The sequence below is a fragment of the Neomonachus schauinslandi genome, chromosome 15, assembly GCF_002201575.2.
Source record: "Neomonachus schauinslandi chromosome 15, ASM220157v2, whole genome shotgun sequence".
NCBI lineage: Eukaryota > Metazoa > Chordata > Mammalia > Carnivora > Phocidae > Neomonachus > Neomonachus schauinslandi.
This window is the reverse complement of record NC_058417.1, coordinates 44,251,474-44,268,265: the sequence shown is the minus strand read 5'-3', so window position 1 is coordinate 44,268,265 and position 16,792 is coordinate 44,251,474. Positions and strand designations below refer to the sequence as shown.

The window sequence follows — 16,792 nt, the reverse complement described above, 5'->3', positions numbered from 1 at the left end:
TGAACCTCAGCAAACACACAGCAAGCCATGCCCGCTAATGGACACCTGGGAAAAATGGTTCTGCTTCCTTTTATCTGTGGGGGAAGGAGGGTGTCACCTAAGAAACTGAGCAAAGCTGCAATTTTGCAGTAGGGGCAGGAAAAGAGCACTGATCTAATTTTCTAGAACCATATTAGATAAAGAGATCTCCATGTGCTGGCTTTGTCAGCTCTGTCTTTTGCAGATCTTATAACTGAGTGTGAAGTCCCTTCTCAACTCCCCGGGGAGGTTATAACCTAAATACAGCCACATGGGTAGGTCAGCTGGCGTTTTCTTGGCAGAGAACAGGGGATTTCTTTAAAACTTGATTTTGGGGAAAGAGGACAACTTGAATAAAAAGAACAGGGAAAAGCAATGCAAGAACTCAATGACAAATAGCCACTGTGTCCCTGAAAACCTTTTACCCCACAGCCAGGATCCTCTTTCTCTCCTCTTCCACGTTCTCCTCCTTGGTTATCCTTCTTCCAGGCGGGGGGGGGGGGGGACACCTAAGAGCCTCATCCTGTCCCCACAGGGTGTGGCCACGCCCCCTCGAGAGAAAGAGGAATGGACAGTGGGACCATCAGACTAACTGTCTCCTCCCTGATCCCTTTTCCCTCCTGAGCATCTTCCCAAGCAGGAGAAACCTAGGCCCACCACCCAAGCTGCTTAAACACATCTCCCCATAGTGAGCTGGCTACTCAGTCCTTCAGACAGGGAGGAAACAAGGGGATCTCGGCTGCTATGACTGCTATGCGATGTCTTATCTTACTACAAATTTGGACCAATTAAACATTTAGTGCAGGAAAAAATCACTCATGAAATGTGTAACAGAAGCCTGCTAAATGCTTGTAAACGCCAATTTCAGTAGAAATCGGAAGACCCAAGGGACACTTAGAAGCCTAAAGTATTACAGAACGGTGTTAAAAAAGAAAAAAAAAATCAAGCAAACAAAATGCAGACATGGGATTACTGTTTATCCTTCTCTTTTGAAGTTCTCTATTATTTACTATTTATGTCCCCTTGAGGCAAAGTAGAACTGGGGTCTAAAACTGCACAAACCCTATCTTTACCAAATAAATGCAGATAACTAATCAGTCCTCTATTTTGCTAATGCATAAAATAAACACCGGCACATCATTAGCAAAAATGCAGCCACCCAGGCGAGGGGGAAAGATGTAGAGCACAATGTTTGCTTCGACACAGCATTCACACAGATGTGAACACAGCATGGTTAACACAGATGCAGGTCCTGCATCTTCCACCAGTTTTGCTTTGGGGACTAGGATAAGCGGAGCAAAAGTGCTGATCTAGCATGCACGTTTAAAACAAAAACAAAAAAAGAAAGAAAGAAAGCAAGCCACTGCCACAAAGGAAAGCTTCTCAAGTTTCTTTTCCCAGATGAAGCTGAGCTTGGTCTCAGGTACTGCTTGTGCTTAGTCCCCATACATGGCCCCCGGCCCCCTCACTTTCTCAGGTGGGACGTCACCTGGGTGAGGGTAAAGGCAGATTTTGGAACCACAGACTGAGAATAGCTTCTGCCATCAGTTTGGTCCCCATCTACTCATTTGCTTGGACCTATGTTTGGTCTGTCAGAAAAACAACAATAACAACAACAACACCAGCCAATATTCACTCTTTTTGGCAAACACCTGTGTTACAGACTCTCAGCTTCTATGTAGCAATTCCAATTTTATGAACCAGTACATTTATATTTAAACAGAAAGCAAGACCTGTTATTTAAAAGTCACGGGAATTTCACTTATATGAAGCTTGCATAATAATGGAAACGATTATGAAGGAAATTTTCCAGATCTCAAATTCAAGGCCCTTTTCTACAGAAGATGGCTGACTTAAAAAAAAAAAAAGGGTCACTGAAACTCAGAATTCATAATACACACGAGTTCACTCCCAAAATGTCAACACGAAGAGATACAGAGTGTCAACACATAAAGACCCAGGGTTATTTGTAACAAAGAATTCTTTAATTTAAGGAGCGGATCTAGGCACTGTGAAGACCTGTGAGATGTGTAAGCAAGGCCTTCTGGTCGATCTGGATGATTTTAACGTGACCGACTTCTACCAGAACCACCAGCAATCCCGGGTAAGAGACGCTCACACCACTCTGCCTCCGCAGCAAAGTCGGTTAGAAAGCACAGCGGGAAGAAAGGTTTCTCTGATAAGAGGACTGTAGAAGGCCGGTGCAAGGGATGAGGCTGGGAGCGTCCCCTAAGCTCACTTCTCCAAGAAGGTGTGCTATTAAGTCAGACCATGCTGATGCATGGGGGGCGGGATTCAAAAGTTTTTGCCACCCACTCCCGCTATGGTCAGGGACAAAAGTAGGAAGCCACAGAAACTGACTGGACACAGAAATAGGAATAGTCTGGCAAGCTCCACACCCAAGTTTGCTGAAGTAATAGAAGTTTAATAGCAACAAGGCAAAAAAAAAAAATCAGGGTCTTGGAGGAAATGGTTCCCAAATTATATATCAAGTAACTCTAGGGTAATAAGAAACTGCTTGGGGCGCTTGGGTGGCTCAGTTTGTTGGGCGACTGCCTTCGGCTCAGGTCATCATCCTGGAGTCCGGGGATTGAGTCCTGCATCGGGCTCCCTGCTCAGCGGGGAGTCTGCTTCTCCCTCTGACCCTACCCCCTCTTATGTGCTCTCTCTCTCATTCTCTCTCTCTCAAACAAATAAAAAAAAAAAATCTATAAAAAATAAAAGAAACTGCTTTACTCAAAGTTAATAAACAGGTTGTAAGCACCTAGTGTGTGCTTTTTAGTACCTGTGAATTAATTCTCCTGGAGCATTTGGATTGTAATTCTTTTTTTTTTTTTAAGACTTTATTTATTTGAGAGAGAGCGAGCACAAGCAGACTCCCTGCTGAGCAGAGCCCAATGTGGGGCTCGATCCCAGGACCTTGGCATCACGACCTGAGCTGAAGGCAGATGCTTAACCGACAGAGCCACCCAGGTGCCCCTGGATTACAATTCTAATGCTGTGAAAAAGTTAGTTAACCCTAGGGGGACAGGTGATTCATGTTCAGGATAATAGTTAATTGTTCAGTTCTCGGGAAAACAATCCTTTATTTAGAACTGCACTGCCCAATATGGAAGCCACAGGCCACATAGCTATTGAAAAAGTAGCTGCTTCCACTCAAGATGTGGCGTGTTGGGCGCCTGGGTGGCTCCGTTAGTTAAGCATCTAACTCTTGATCTCAGCTCAAGTCTTGATCTCAGAGTCATGAGTTCAAGCCCCACATTGGGCTCCACGCTGGGTGTGGAACCAATCAATCAACCAGTCAATCAAATGTCATTCTTAAGGGGAGTCACTTTGGCTTTCAGATCATTAGCCTGTGTCCAGACCTAAAGCACAGCTGAGTCAAAATGCTGCGTGTGAGTCTGGGCAATTGTTTAGTTACCTTTTGAAAATCCGAAAGCTGCTGGACAAAAGAATAAGCTATTGATGAGCATGAAAGACCCGAACAGCGCAAACAAGAAGTGCGCTAGATTGAACATAATGCCACACCAGCATTGAAGAGATCGGGCATCAGGAGGTGGAAAGGAGGAAGAGAGGGAGGGGAAAAGAAAGGAAGAAAGGATTTCCTGAGAAATAAATTGTATTTTGACTCCATCCATTTTGAGGCCCAAGGGTCCTGAGTCACTCAGTCACCACCCCCGGGCACGGAGATGAGAAAGTGAGGTGCTTCTGGGGTCCCACTAGTGAAAGGAAGCAGGCCATGTGGGCACCTGAAGTCAGGGCGCCAGCCGGGGCGCAGGCAGCTTCCATGTGGTCACCTCAGAGACTATTTCAGGAAATGGAGCCTGTAGGACTTCCTGAGGACAACACGTCCAGACAAGGCCAGGTTATGTGGAATACTACCAGAACGGTCTGCAGACATCACGAACACGGTCCAGCCCAGGGGAGTGCCTTAGCTAGTGAAGACTCCTGTTGGTTCCAAGCACCTCTGCCTGGTTCACCCTCTGTGAAGCTGCTACCACCGTGCACTGTTGGCTTTACCAATGGTATTTGTAGACTCGACTCACTAATGGTACATTTTTCCAGTGGTACTAAAATGTTTGCACTCCTCTAGCCAGAGGCAGCATACCCCACCACAAAGCACACCAGCTTTGACTACAGTGTGAACCCAAATCTTGTTCCCTTCCCCAAAGTTGCTGTGTGACCTCAGGGAAACCACACAAACTCTTTGGACCTCCATTCTCTCGTCTGAAGGAAGGAGATCATTCCTCCTGGGATGGGATGCAGGAGAAAACTTGAGTACATCCTCTAATCCAGCGCCTGTGGAGAGAAAGATGCTCAGGGAATGGGAATCGCCATGTGATGGCCCCAGAGATGCTCAACCTCTCTGGACTCAAAGGAGGAAGCTAAGTGCACCAGGACCGGGCTAGGGTCCATCACTGAAGAAAGCCACCCATCCCACGCTGGGGTCGGACCAATAACCTTGGCGTCACTGCTTCCTGCAGCTGCACATTCGAGCAAGAACCATGAAAGGAACCTTGCAGCCAGAATCTGGGCAGGAGAGATGGTGGCACTCTCAAAGGGGGTGAGTGAGGAGAGCTGAAGGAAGGCCAGACATGGGCAGGAAAAGAAGCCAACAAGGTGTGATGAAGCATCCTCGGTCAGGCGCTGTGACAGTTCCTAGGCCTGCAGTGACAAGGGCTGGGGGCAGTCACCGGATCGGGAGACCTGTAGTTACAGGAGAGAGTCTCCAACAGCCTCTAACCTTCAGGAGAGGAAAGCAGCCCTTATCACGCCACCGCCCAGCAGACAGAGAACAAGGAGAGTCATTACCCCAGCTGCTCTCTCCTCCCACCCTCTGGTCTCCCACCAGCACCTCCCATTGGCCAAACCCAATGAGACGCCAGAGAGCAAGGGGGCCTAGTTAATGCGATCCATTGAGATCAGCCTCTAGGCCACAGGGCAGGGTGGAAAGTGGACCTGGAGGGCAAGTGGAAAATATCCAGCACGGTAATTACATGGAAGCAGAATAGAGTTTAAATTAGTTTCAGCAAGAACCTGACAGGCCATCAAAGCCTTTTGAAAATGCCCTTCATTATAATCATGGGTAGAAACGAGACTGACAGGCCCAGCCTGGTGAGAGGACAATAGTCCCAAGAACCAAAGTGCACTATTTACGTGCCGATGGAAAACAGTGGAGGGCTGACCCTTTCACAGCGGTCCTGACTGCTCTGATGGCCCCTTGTGAATTTACTAGAGTCTGTTTGCTAACAGTCTGGGTTAAACTTGAGACAGTAGGGAAGCAAGATTTAGACAAGTTCAGAAACTCTCCATGGACCATGGCGGAAGTAACTGTTGTTTAACACAAAGATAGGGATGAGGTAATCCGTCCTCGGCTCGTCCCCAGCTGAGGAGGCCCCTTGGCTTGGCCTTGGAGTTGATGTGTCTACCTGGGCTTCTGAGGGCCAGGTCCTTCCCGACTCCCAAACCTTGGTCCTCTGGGCCATCTTAGCCAATGCTCCTGGCAAACAGTTTCTTTTGTTGAGAAGCTGGGTAGCTGGTGCCCAAAATAGACATATTCAAAGAAAGGGACAAAACCAGAAGTCTAGAACTGACTTCAGTTCAGCCTGGGTCTCACCTAACCTCAACTAACTTGCTAACTCACTAATTTATTCACCTAACCTCAACTAACTTGCTAACTCACTAATTTATTCTCTTATGCATTTTTCTCATTTAGGTTGGTTGGTTTGTTTTTGCTTTTCCTCAAGTATAAAAATCACAAACACGTAAAAATTTGTTTTAATTAAAATTAACATTTAGCTGCCTGTCTTTTTTTTTTTTTTTTTCTATTAAAATACTCATGCCCAGGCCAGGCCCCAGAGATTCTGAATGAATTGATCTAGGATGGAGCGAGGTATCATTTTTTTTTTAAGTGTGGCAAAATACACATAAAAGTGCCTATTGTAAATCAGATCCTGTGCTGGAGTTACCTCGGTGCCCAAGATCAACACAGTCACTTCCTTCTGATGGGAGAAGCGTAACGAGGGTACCCCCAGCATGGGAGGATCACAACAAGGGACGACGTGCAGCCACGAAGAGATCGGACCCACTCTCAGGACCAGAGAAGGCTTCCCTGAGGAAGAGACATTTAAGAGCAGGAAGGAAAAAGAGGAGTGAGCGCTCTATCCACGTGCCTTTGGGGATCACTGCTCTAAACCACAGAGCAAGAATTAGTAGCATTGTCAATGGCTTTGGGGGTGTGGAGGGGCTCAGACCAGAGAGTTTCCCTGGTTTGGTTCCATGCACCTGAGTAGGGGAAGAGTGCTTGCTGCCCGTGGGCCCTCACAGGGCATCGGAGTCTGATTATCCCCCCATCTCTCAGACACTGGGTGGGTTCTGTAGGCCCCACAGGGTCAAGGCTTGTTACTAGGCTTCTAGAGGCTAGATGAGGAGCTCTGACAGGCTGTGTGCAGCAGAGTGGCCCCATGAGGCCCCAGGACCTGGTGGCCCAATCATAGGCCTGTCGGGGCCGGTGGCCACTCAACCGTCCCTCCCTCCTGACTTTATAAAGAGGCCTAAAAAATTAAGCCCCACAGGCATCCGTCCCCCCTGTGAGTGCTGCCCAGGAAGGAGTCGTCCTGGGTGCAGGCTCCTTACCCAGGAAGTGGCCTCATCCTTGATTCTGGTTGGGGCACTCAGTTTTTGGTTGCAAGGAAGAAATCCTGGAATTGCTCAAAGTAACGTTCCAAACTCCAAAATGGGCCCAGAGGGAGCAGGCGGAAGAACAGTCAAGATCACAGATTGTACACTCAAATGCCTCAGAGGCCAGGCAGGTCGCAAATGGTCGGAATCCCGCCAAGTGTCATCACAACAGAGTGGTCGCAACGGAGGCAAAACGGAGAGGGCTCTCCCCAGCTGAAGAAGTCGTGTTCATCCATCCTTTCCTTCCTGCCTGCCAACCAGAGCACATCCTCTGGCCAGATTCAGCTGATTGGCTACGAATTGTTGATCCTTGGCTCAGAGCAGTAGTTCTCAACCATGGGTGGTCCCCAGACTAGTAGCATCAGCATCCCTTGGGGACTTGTTAGAAACACACGTTCTCTGCCCCACCCCCAGACCCACTGAATCAGAATCTGGGGGAAGGGGAGAGGTGGTGCCCAGCAGCTATGTTTTAAAAGGCCCTTTCTCTAATTCTGGTGCATATTCAAATTGGGAGTCACTAGCGTCAAAAGTCCTGACTGAATGGGCCACTGTCTGGTCCAAAATTATACATTTTTTGTCATTCTTTCATCTGTATGTATATTTATTGAGCACACACTATCTAGCAGGTGCTGGGCTAGGCACGAGGAACACAGGCGCCAACAAGGCCCATGGGGTCCTTGTCCTGAGTCCTATCTTTCATTCTTGCCTCTTACAGGATATTTTTGTCTTGCAAAATACCACGTCCCCTTGAATTAGCTCATTTTGCTCTAACACACTGGGGAAACAGGCAGGATGGCGGTGACTTCTCTCTTTTTATAAATGGAGTCACTTTGGCCATGCACAGTGAAAACTCTGCCCAAAGTCTTGGCACTTGACAGCCCCAGGCTGCGCATCCTGGGGGCCCATGCCCACTGCGTGATGGAGATGTGCTTCTGTCAGCAGAGGAGGGTCTCCGCGGGCCTCTGGCTGTCATTACTCTAAGGCACAGGTCTGGCTTTCCTCCATCTCAGCCACAGACAGATGTCCTTGGACACACGCAGCCACCTAATCACCCTCACACCCGGGAGCATCTCTTGAACACGTTTGAAGACTTGATAGAACATTCAGCCAGGCTGTCTGCTTCTTTGAGTGGATTATATTGAGAATTTCCATAGGTAGTAAATCTCTTGGCCAAAATGAATATTAAACAAAATGAAGGGGTGGGGGGGGTGGCAAGAGAAAAGAAAGAAAAACATCTGGCAGGCAGCCTGAGTGCTCTAGGGCTCTTGTCAGTGGCTTCACAAGCCCCCTCCCTTTGAAGCCTGCTCCCTGCCCCCTCCCGTCTACACTGCACATGGGGTGTCATGGGGTGACATGGGGTGGGGAGGGAGGGTGAGGCACAGCTCCACAGAATAATGCTCCAAAACCTAGCTCATTTTGCCCTTGCCAAACACATGCCCTGGAACTCTCTCTGAGAACAAGTCCCTCCCACTTGTGGCTGGGAGCATGAGACGACTCTGGGTTCACTAGCAAATGCAGCCTCTGATTGGTCAGCCTAGCCCCTCTGTGGAGCATCACAAGCCCTGCAAAGGGCGCACGTCAAGGAGGCCGGCCAGTGAGATTTATGGCGCCGCGTGACAGGTTCCCTCCCACAGACCCGAGAAGAGACACAATCTGCTAGAAGTGACTTTTCAAATTATCTGCAGAAAACATTAGTGGATATTTTCCCATCTGCATGCCTCCAGGCCTTATTGAGTCATAAAAAGTAAATGATTTCCCTGAATGCTTTGACAAACCTGATAGTTCCAAGCCATTTTCTAGCTGATTGATTTGCCATTATGCATCAGAGTGTCTCTGAGCATAAAGGCCTCCTGGTGAAGAGAGTGCTGGAGAGCAAATCAGTGGCAGCTCGCGAGAGGCCACGCCAGCGCCCCCGGAGCCCCCGAGAAAAGCAAACAAGGGACAAGGCTTGGTGTGTGGGGAGCAGCTGAGGGGTGGGTTAGGAAGGCTTCCCAGGGGCGGTAGCTTCTAAGACAGGCTGCAAAGGAGGTGCAGACTCTGTGGGGAGGCAGGAGGGGGCGATGAGAAAAAAGTGAAAACAAGCAACTTCCTCTCTGCCTGCTCTAGGCCAAGGTCAGAAGAGCACAGAAAACATGACCCAAGTCTAAAAATAGGAGGCTAACTGCTAAGGACAGTTGACGGGAGCCTTTCAAGACAGGTCTGTAAGGAGAGCGGAGGGGCCTTGAGCCGTGACCTTGGGGCCAGTGGGCAAAATCCAGACTTGGACCGGACTCAGAAGGAAGAACGCATCGATCCTTGCTCAATTTGGGCACATTTTCTGGCAACTGTTTCGTCCTGGAAGAGGTGTGTCCTGGGTCAGCTTCCTGAGCTGCCCTGGATGGAACGGGGACAAGGAGATGGGCCCAGAAGGAAGGGAAAGGCACAGAGGTGGTCCCTGTGTCAGGTCTGAGCTTCAGTTATCCCAGGAAACGGTCACACTTCCGACCTCTCCCCAGGGTGAGGCAGAGGGCCATGTCCTCTGCTGGGGGCTTCCTGAGCACCGGCTGGCCCACCCGCAACCCCCCACCCATGGGGATTTGACAGGAGGCCAGGTGGGGAAACAAAGCAGCAGAGGGGGAGGAGTCATTCCTAATGGCCCCTAATTTATTGAAGGTCTAGGAAGGGTCCCCAGGGTGAAGCCATGCAGCAGAGGCTGCTCCAAGAAGCTGAGGACCGAGGAGCTGTCATCAGCCAGAAACAGTCTGATCCTCCCTGGGTACCTCCCTATGCTCCGAGCACTAGCGAGGAAAAATAAAACACAACCCACCCACCGAGAAAAAGCAAAAACATTAACCAGGGCAAGATGCAGTGTATAAAAGCAAGAATTAGTAATCAGGGAGTAAAGGAATGATTGGAACAAAGGAGGTTCATCAGGAAGGCTTCTGCAAGGAGGGGACATCGTGAAAACTGGAAAAGCTGTGGACACAGCCTGTGAACAGTGGGAGGGGGACAATCAAAACAGAAGCACAAAACAAGCCAACTGACCAAAAGAGGAAGAGATGAGCCAAGGCCCTGAGGTTCACAGTCCATCTGGGACTCTGCCGGGCGCACACTCACTGTCTGGAAGTTAAATAATAGACCAGCCAGGGCGGGAGCCTCAGGTGAGACCATCATTAAGCCCAATTATAGAGAGAGAAACATACAGACCTAAGGCCTGGGGCCTTTTCTCTGGACAAACGAGGGATCTAGGGAAATAAAATTGCCCTGTGGCATCTGTGTTCCCAATTCTCCCACAGAAACGTTTGCCTTCCTAAGACACACATCCCGTTGTGTTTACTCCTCTGCTCAGAGGCCAGGAGCTGCACACAGGATGACATCCAAACTCCCAGTGCTGCCTGATGGGTTCCCACCTTCCCATCTCCCCAGCTCATACCAAGAAAATGTTTTCAATCCAGAACAAACACCTTCCCCAGGGGCGCCTGGGTGGCTCAGTTGGTTAGGCGACTGCCTTCAGCTCAGGTCATGATCCTGGAGTCTCGGGATCGAGTCCCGCATCGGACTCCCTGCTCAGCAGGGAGTCTGCTTCTCCCTCTGATTCTCCCCCGTCTCATGTTCTCTCTCTCTGTCTCATTCTCTCTCTCAAATAAATAAATAAAATCTTTAAAAAAAATTGAAAAAAAAAACACCTTCCCAAAATACTCCAGCCACACTCGTGAGTAGGGAATGTTGCCCAGCATGTGCTCTGCTCTCTCTGCCCCCAGGCCTTTGCTGGCGTTCAGTGCCTCCGTCCGACCTCACCAACCCTCAGGGCCAACCGAAGGCCCTCCCGTCCTTTAAGGACCATCCGAGAGGCCTTCCCCATGTCCTAGTAAACCCGTCTCTCTCCCCCTGTGCACCTCCACTGTAGCTGGCACATCCAGCTGGTACTGGAACTGTTTCTGAACAAGGTTCTCCCATGTCAGATGATGGGCTCCCAGCAGGTCACGGAGACCTTTTGCCCCACGTTCCCCACAACACCCAGCTCAAGGCTTTGACATATAACTGCCCCATAAATGTTCACAGCATGGGATTGAGCCTGAAGCGTGGAGTCCTCCCAGGGCATCCTCCATTCAGTAGTAAAGAATTCCAGAACAGCCGCCCAGCCTCTACGCTGAATCCCCTCTTGCTCTGTTCTCTGATCCCCAAGGACAGGCCTTGCCCTGGTGTCTTGTTACTACCCTCCACCCCGTGATTTCTTTATTTTTCGTGGGTGGTTCTTTCCTCTATTCTTTTTTCTCCCTCCGCCTCATGATTTAGATCATGAATATTTTATAGATGAACTTAAAAGTCTCCTTTCCATATTTAGGCACAGAATGAGCTGATGAATTCAGGCTTGTACCTGGTGCTGCTGCTTCACCTCTATGAGCAGAGGTTTGCAGAACTCATGAGGCTCAACTACAACCGAGTTGCAAGGGAGAGGGTGAGTCTGGCTCTGACCCACCCCTTCCGGCCGCACTTCCCCAAACCTTGCAGCGTTGGCGATTACATGTGCAATCTGTTGAGGTCTTCGTGGTCACGTGGGGAGGCTATGGTGCGGTCATCGCCAGGACGCAGATGTGGCACGGATTCCGTGTAAGTGTACACACAGTGGCCTTCGGGCCGAAAAGTAAGCGATCGTTGCATAATTGCTTACTATTAAACAGGAGTAGTAATTAAGTGGTCATTAATGGTCATAGAAGCAAGTGGGTCTCTAGGGATATTTGCCCCCCCAAAAAAAGAGGTCAGCAAGGCTGCCGGGGCTGGGTGTGCATTATGTCTGGGCAATGCCCACTGCCCAAGCATGGAGGGTCCATGAAAACCAGGAGACCTTCCCCCAAGGAGAACTGTTTCTTTAGCTTTGGTTCCCAGAGTGTGTTACTCCAGCATCTCTGGGTGTGTGAATGCCAAGAAATAAAGGTGCTGTCCCATTTGGCCATTAGAGAAGTGACAGTGTATTTACCAGGGATCATCATCTGTGGCTGCCCTTCCTTTAATATGAGAACCAGGAGCCTTCCAGGAGGCCAGGTAGTTTGGAGAGAGGAGCCTGGCCTTAGCAAAGTCCCCCAGAATGTCCATTTGGCCACGGTCAAGTCAGAATGCAGAGCTCCCAAGGGCCTTCCCTCTAGGCTAAATGCCTGGCTGTGGCCAGGCCAGGAAAGAGCACTCCCTTAAGGCCATGCCAGGGACTGATCTGCTTTTAGCGTTTAACACCCCTCGAGGCTTGAAACTTGACCTCTGCTCACATTAGAAGGTCATGACTGGCAAGCCACAAGGCAGTTTTAGTGACCCTCTGCCACCCTATCCCATGTCCCTCCCTTTCTCTTGACCTTCTCTTCTCTGTCCCCTGCTTCCCATCTCTCTCCATGTCTCTCTCCTCTTCTTCTTCAAGTGGGTAAGGGGCACCAGTCCCTGCCCGGAGGCTGGAATCCAGCGATTCCAAGGGTTCTTGACCCTGTTGCAGACCTCACAATGACACCAGGCTGTTGCCATCCATTTGGAGCCATCCCTGTGAAAACTGCTGGGGTCCAACCGTTAGTCCTGAGAATTCTAGATTTGTCCCTTTTTTTTTTCTTTTTTCCTGGCGTAAATTCTCCCTTTGGACTCCCAAGCTCTTAATGAAGAAAACGGACTGGGCCTTGGCCAAGAGATCTCCTCAGGAATCTCACCCTCTTTCTGACCCAGGCCTGTCCTTCCTTTAACTCTTCCATCGTTTTAATGGTGACATAAATTCCTCAGAGAAATACATTAAAAAAAAAAAGGGGGGGGGGGAAATGTACAGGAAGCAGGAAATGATCCTTTGTTAACATTTCCATAACCTCATTTTCATGATTCCCCATCTTTTTTAATGAACTTTTTACTGCACATTGAACTTCAAAGCACCCAGGGTTTGATATAGGTTACAGATGGCCATGACGTCAGCAAGCTAATGTAAGCAATGCTAGCCTCCGGGACACACAGCACTGCACAGCAAACAGCAAACAGCACAGCCCAATGGGTGAGGCCCTGACGCATGGAGTCTAAAGAAGTTTCTGGTAAAACTATCCTAGAGAAGGAGTCAGTGACACCAGGAGCAATCTGGGAACCAAGGTGGGAGGAAGCAGGAAGGACAGGGCAGCACTCCTAAAGCTTACATTTAATTTGAGAAACCCTGAAATAGACCTCACCCACTAAAACCACCAAGCAAAGACCAGTACAAATAGCCAGTGAAGAGGGACCCAAATGGCTTTTGTCAAATTCACAGTCTTCTGGATTTGAGTCTCGGTATCTTCTTGGAGAAGACACTCAGAATCTGAGGGTAACATTTAGCAAAAAAGAGGCACCATGTTGGGGGGGGATGAGCCCCTTCTCTCTCCTTTACCTATCAGAACTGGAGAACCCATTCACGTCGGGCTTCTTGGTTGTGTCTCATTAGGACACCCAGTGATGAATGTTTGCCCATGGTGATGATCATTCATTCACTCATTCATTCATGCCCTGGCCTGTACCAGGTGCTGAGATGGGGATCAGGGAAAGTGGCTACCGGACATGATGCCATGTTGTCCCATTCTTTGAGGAACTTCTGATCAAGTTGGAAGATGAGACTCACATATTTATAAAGACAGGAAATAACTGGAAAGTAGCCCTTGGTCAAGAGAACCAGTGGACCAGTGAATTTCCAGAGGCTGTGTATTGACAACACAAGATCTTCCCTGGCTGGGACTTCCAGGGGTGTCCAGTGATCCCATAAACAAACAATTTGTCTCCTTAGTGAGGTGGTGAGTGCCCTGAAGGCAAAGCCGGGCCTTCTACACCATGCTGTTTCCCCAATGAAATGTACCTGTTCCTCGAATTCCTCTCCCTGCCTGCCCATGGCAGCTCCCCTGTACCTCTTAAGGGCCGACTTCAGTAAACTAGGTAAAACACTAGAAAGAATCTCTGTCCGTGAGCTAAAAGGCAAAGGGCAGTGGGACCCCAGGCCTCCCAGGGATCATGACAGTGCCCGTGACCTCCCGGAGCGAACACTGCCTTGCTCTCCTGCCCCAGGTATGCTGGAGTAACATTTCATCTGTCGGGAAACTTCCACCTGTATAATACTCGGGGGAGGGCCACGGGGGGGGGGCAGTGGCTGGCTGGGGGGACAGGCAGGGCCCTGAAGGAGCTCTGAAACTCCACTGGCCCATCTGTGGGTGAGACTTTCTCTGGGCCCTTCCATTCACACCGTTTCTACAAACCCCAAAACTCTTGCCGCAAAGAACCAAATCTACCCAAAATATTGGAGGCCCAGGCTTGGCCCTCATTTGGGAAAACTTCCCTACTCACCCAGATGGCGTTTCCTCGAGGACTGAGAGCTGGCTTACATATAGAGGCGGTCACCTGGCACGGAGTCTGGAGTCTGGAGTCTCGAGTCTCGAGGCGGGATGAGGCCAGCTTAGCAGCCTGGAGGGGTTGGGGGCCGCGGTTGGCACAGTCCTGATGTAGAATTGACGTAGAAGAAAGTCCATCCTTCTCCTGCCCTCCCCACCCGGCCGGCGGGTGACGGGGACCCAGGAGCCACAGCTGCCCCCACACTGGCCAGCAGTTGCCCCAGTAACAGTGTCCAGCACCCCTTGTTTTGCCTTCCAGCCTGTCACAAAGCCCCTCTTCTCCCTCTCGGGGGGCGGAGCACCAGCCCTCTGCACAGGAGCCCACATCCTTGCAGCCTGGCACAATGGGCTCCCACGGAGTACACAGTGTTTCTCATTGTGGCATAAAATGCCATAAAGTCACAACAAAGACGGAGCCCAGAGCCTTGATGGGCCTGCAGCTTCCTGCCAGGCAGAGAACACAACTGATTGTTTAAAAGCCAGGGGTGAGGCAAGTGGCCAATTAGCACGGCCTTCACCCCCACGGCTTGTAAATGTGATTCTCGAACCCTCAGAATGGGCTTCTGCTGTTCACATCAATTGCCGAAAGGAAGCAAGTCTGCTCCCACGGCCAAATTTAGAAGCCCTGAACGGCCAACGAAGGTGACCCGGGTTCTCTCTGCCCTGCCTTTAGCACGAGGCTAAGCCCCCGCAGGTGCTGAATATCAACACTGCCCTTGGCACCTCTGCCCCTTTAAGGTGATGTGAGGGATTCCCAGAACATTCCCAAGAGCGGGGAATTATACATCTGTTCACAATTGCTTTGGAAAAACAATTCATTTTTCTTTGTCTTCTTTCTCATAGTTGTCAAGAAATTACCCACAATCCAGACCGGAAGAAAATGAAAGTAGGTTTGGGGGTCAGTCCTGCCATTTTGAGGGTATTTGCTAATTTACTGTTTTTCTGTGACTGGATGGAACTTCATACTGTGGAAGGAAGTAATGACCACCATCCAGAGGCATAAATAACCCCACAAAGCTTGGGAAAGTCTAGCGGCAGCGGTCAGGGAGTTGAGTCCCAAGTCCACTAGATGCAGAGCAGATAAGGATTTTAATTCATCCTGAAAGCAAGGACAAGGGCCAACTAAAGGGAAGATGGTATCGTCAGGCGGGCACAGGATGACTTGCTGCAGGTTTATTTCCCCTTTTCCTTTGCCGTCAGAATCACCTGGGAAATTTACCGAAAGTGCAGATTCCGAGGCCCCTCCTGGAGATTCGAATTCAGACCCTGGGGGGGGGCCCCTGGTCATCCCGGCGGAACTCCCAACAGGCCCGCCCAGAGAAGCTGCACCAGCTCAAAGCTCCACAGGGTGGGGCCCAGATTACGACCCTCGAGAAGCCAATTGATTATTCAGGGCACGCAGTGCTGAGAACCCGGGCTGACCGTTCTCAGAGACGCGGGGAGGGGACGCTTCCCTCGGTTCACAAAAGGAGCCCGGAGTGCCAGCCCTGGGCGCGACCACGGGGTCCATCCCCGCCGGGTGACGGTCCCGGGGCCCCTCGGGGACCCCGCCGCCAGGCCCTGTCGCCTGGGCGCACCCGGGGCTGCTGCTCCCCCTCCGGCAGCCGGGAAGGGAGCGAGCGGGAAGATCTAGAAAAGACCTTTGTGTCTCGGGGAAAAGCGCCTCTGCGCCTCGCTCGCAGGTCCCAGTGGCGGCCTCCCGCGGCAGCCCCTGCGCCGAAAGGGCGCGGCCGCGAGCCGACCTCGGGGAGCAGCTGGGGGGCCCCCGCGGCTCGGGGCAGGGTCTCGGCGGCGCCCCCTCCCCGCCCCCCGCCCCGGTGGCGCCGGCGGCTCTTCCCGGTCCCGGGAAACCTGCGGCCCGCGCGCCCGGCGGTTCGCATGGGCAGGGGCGACCCCTAGTGCCCAGCGCGGGCCGCTATCGCCCTGCGGTGCCGGGGACCCAGCCTTTCCCCCGGGGGGCGTCCGAGCCCCGGCCGCAGGGAAGACTGCCCTCTCTGGAGGGCAGGAGAAGAGCATCCCTGGGGCGCTGCTTCAAAACGAGTCTCCGCGGAGGAGGCGCGAGGACCCTCCCTGTGAGTGCCTGCGTCGCTCAGAGGCAGATGGTCCCGCTGATCGTCACTTACCATCCCTCCTCAGGAAGCTGGGACTGGCTGTAGGATCCGCCCCAAAGTGGGGGCGGCCAGATCTGCCCTGGAATTGTAGGTCTAGGCCCTCTCTACCTGCCGCCAGCCCTGCACCATCCTGGACACGGGTGGAGGCCGCCGAGGTGGAGGAGAGCCCGGCGCAGAGGGACAGTCTTGGCACGTTGGTCAGGGGCAGCTCTGGCCTGGCTTCCCGCCAGGGCCGTGATCAAGAAAAAGCCAGGGCAGCCAGATGCCCACGCCTCCCGGCCTCCCCCTGGCCACACTCTTCTCTGGTCCCCAGCAGCCTGGCATGACTCACCTGGTTGGCAGCCCTTCGTTAAGATGGGTTGTTGCCAGAGCCGAGTCACAGCTGTGACCTGCTGCCCTAGCTCAGCTCAGGTGAAAAGGGAGGAAAAAGACGAAACATCAGGGCCCACCATGTGGCACAAGGAGACGCCAGCCTCTTTGTGGCTCCGTGGTGCCCCTGCCAACGTTCTCACTGGGGCTCCCCCTCCCCGGCATCTGGAGCCCACACATGCCACGGGAAGCCCTGAGGTGGAAGCAGCTAGGGCGAGCTCCTGCGCGGGTGTGCCCAAGTCTGACAACTTGCCCCATGGCTCTGTGACCCAG

At 51.5% G+C, this 16,792-nt stretch overlaps 1 protein-coding gene across 1 annotated transcript in view; it reads left to right on the top strand.

The window, feature by feature from the left end:
* MARCHF10 (membrane associated ring-CH-type finger 10) overlaps positions 1-16,792 on the top strand; it is a 73,453-nt gene that overhangs the window by 55,584 nt on the left and 1,077 nt on the right. Inside the window, exons 8-10 of the mRNA XM_044921841.1 lie at positions 2,013-2,122; positions 11,024-11,137; positions 14,883-14,925. Of these exons, the coding sequence (XP_044777776.1) occupies positions 2,013-2,122; positions 11,024-11,137; positions 14,883-14,925 (267 nt within the window). The remainder of the gene's footprint in view (positions 1-2,012; positions 2,123-11,023; positions 11,138-14,882; positions 14,926-16,792) is intronic.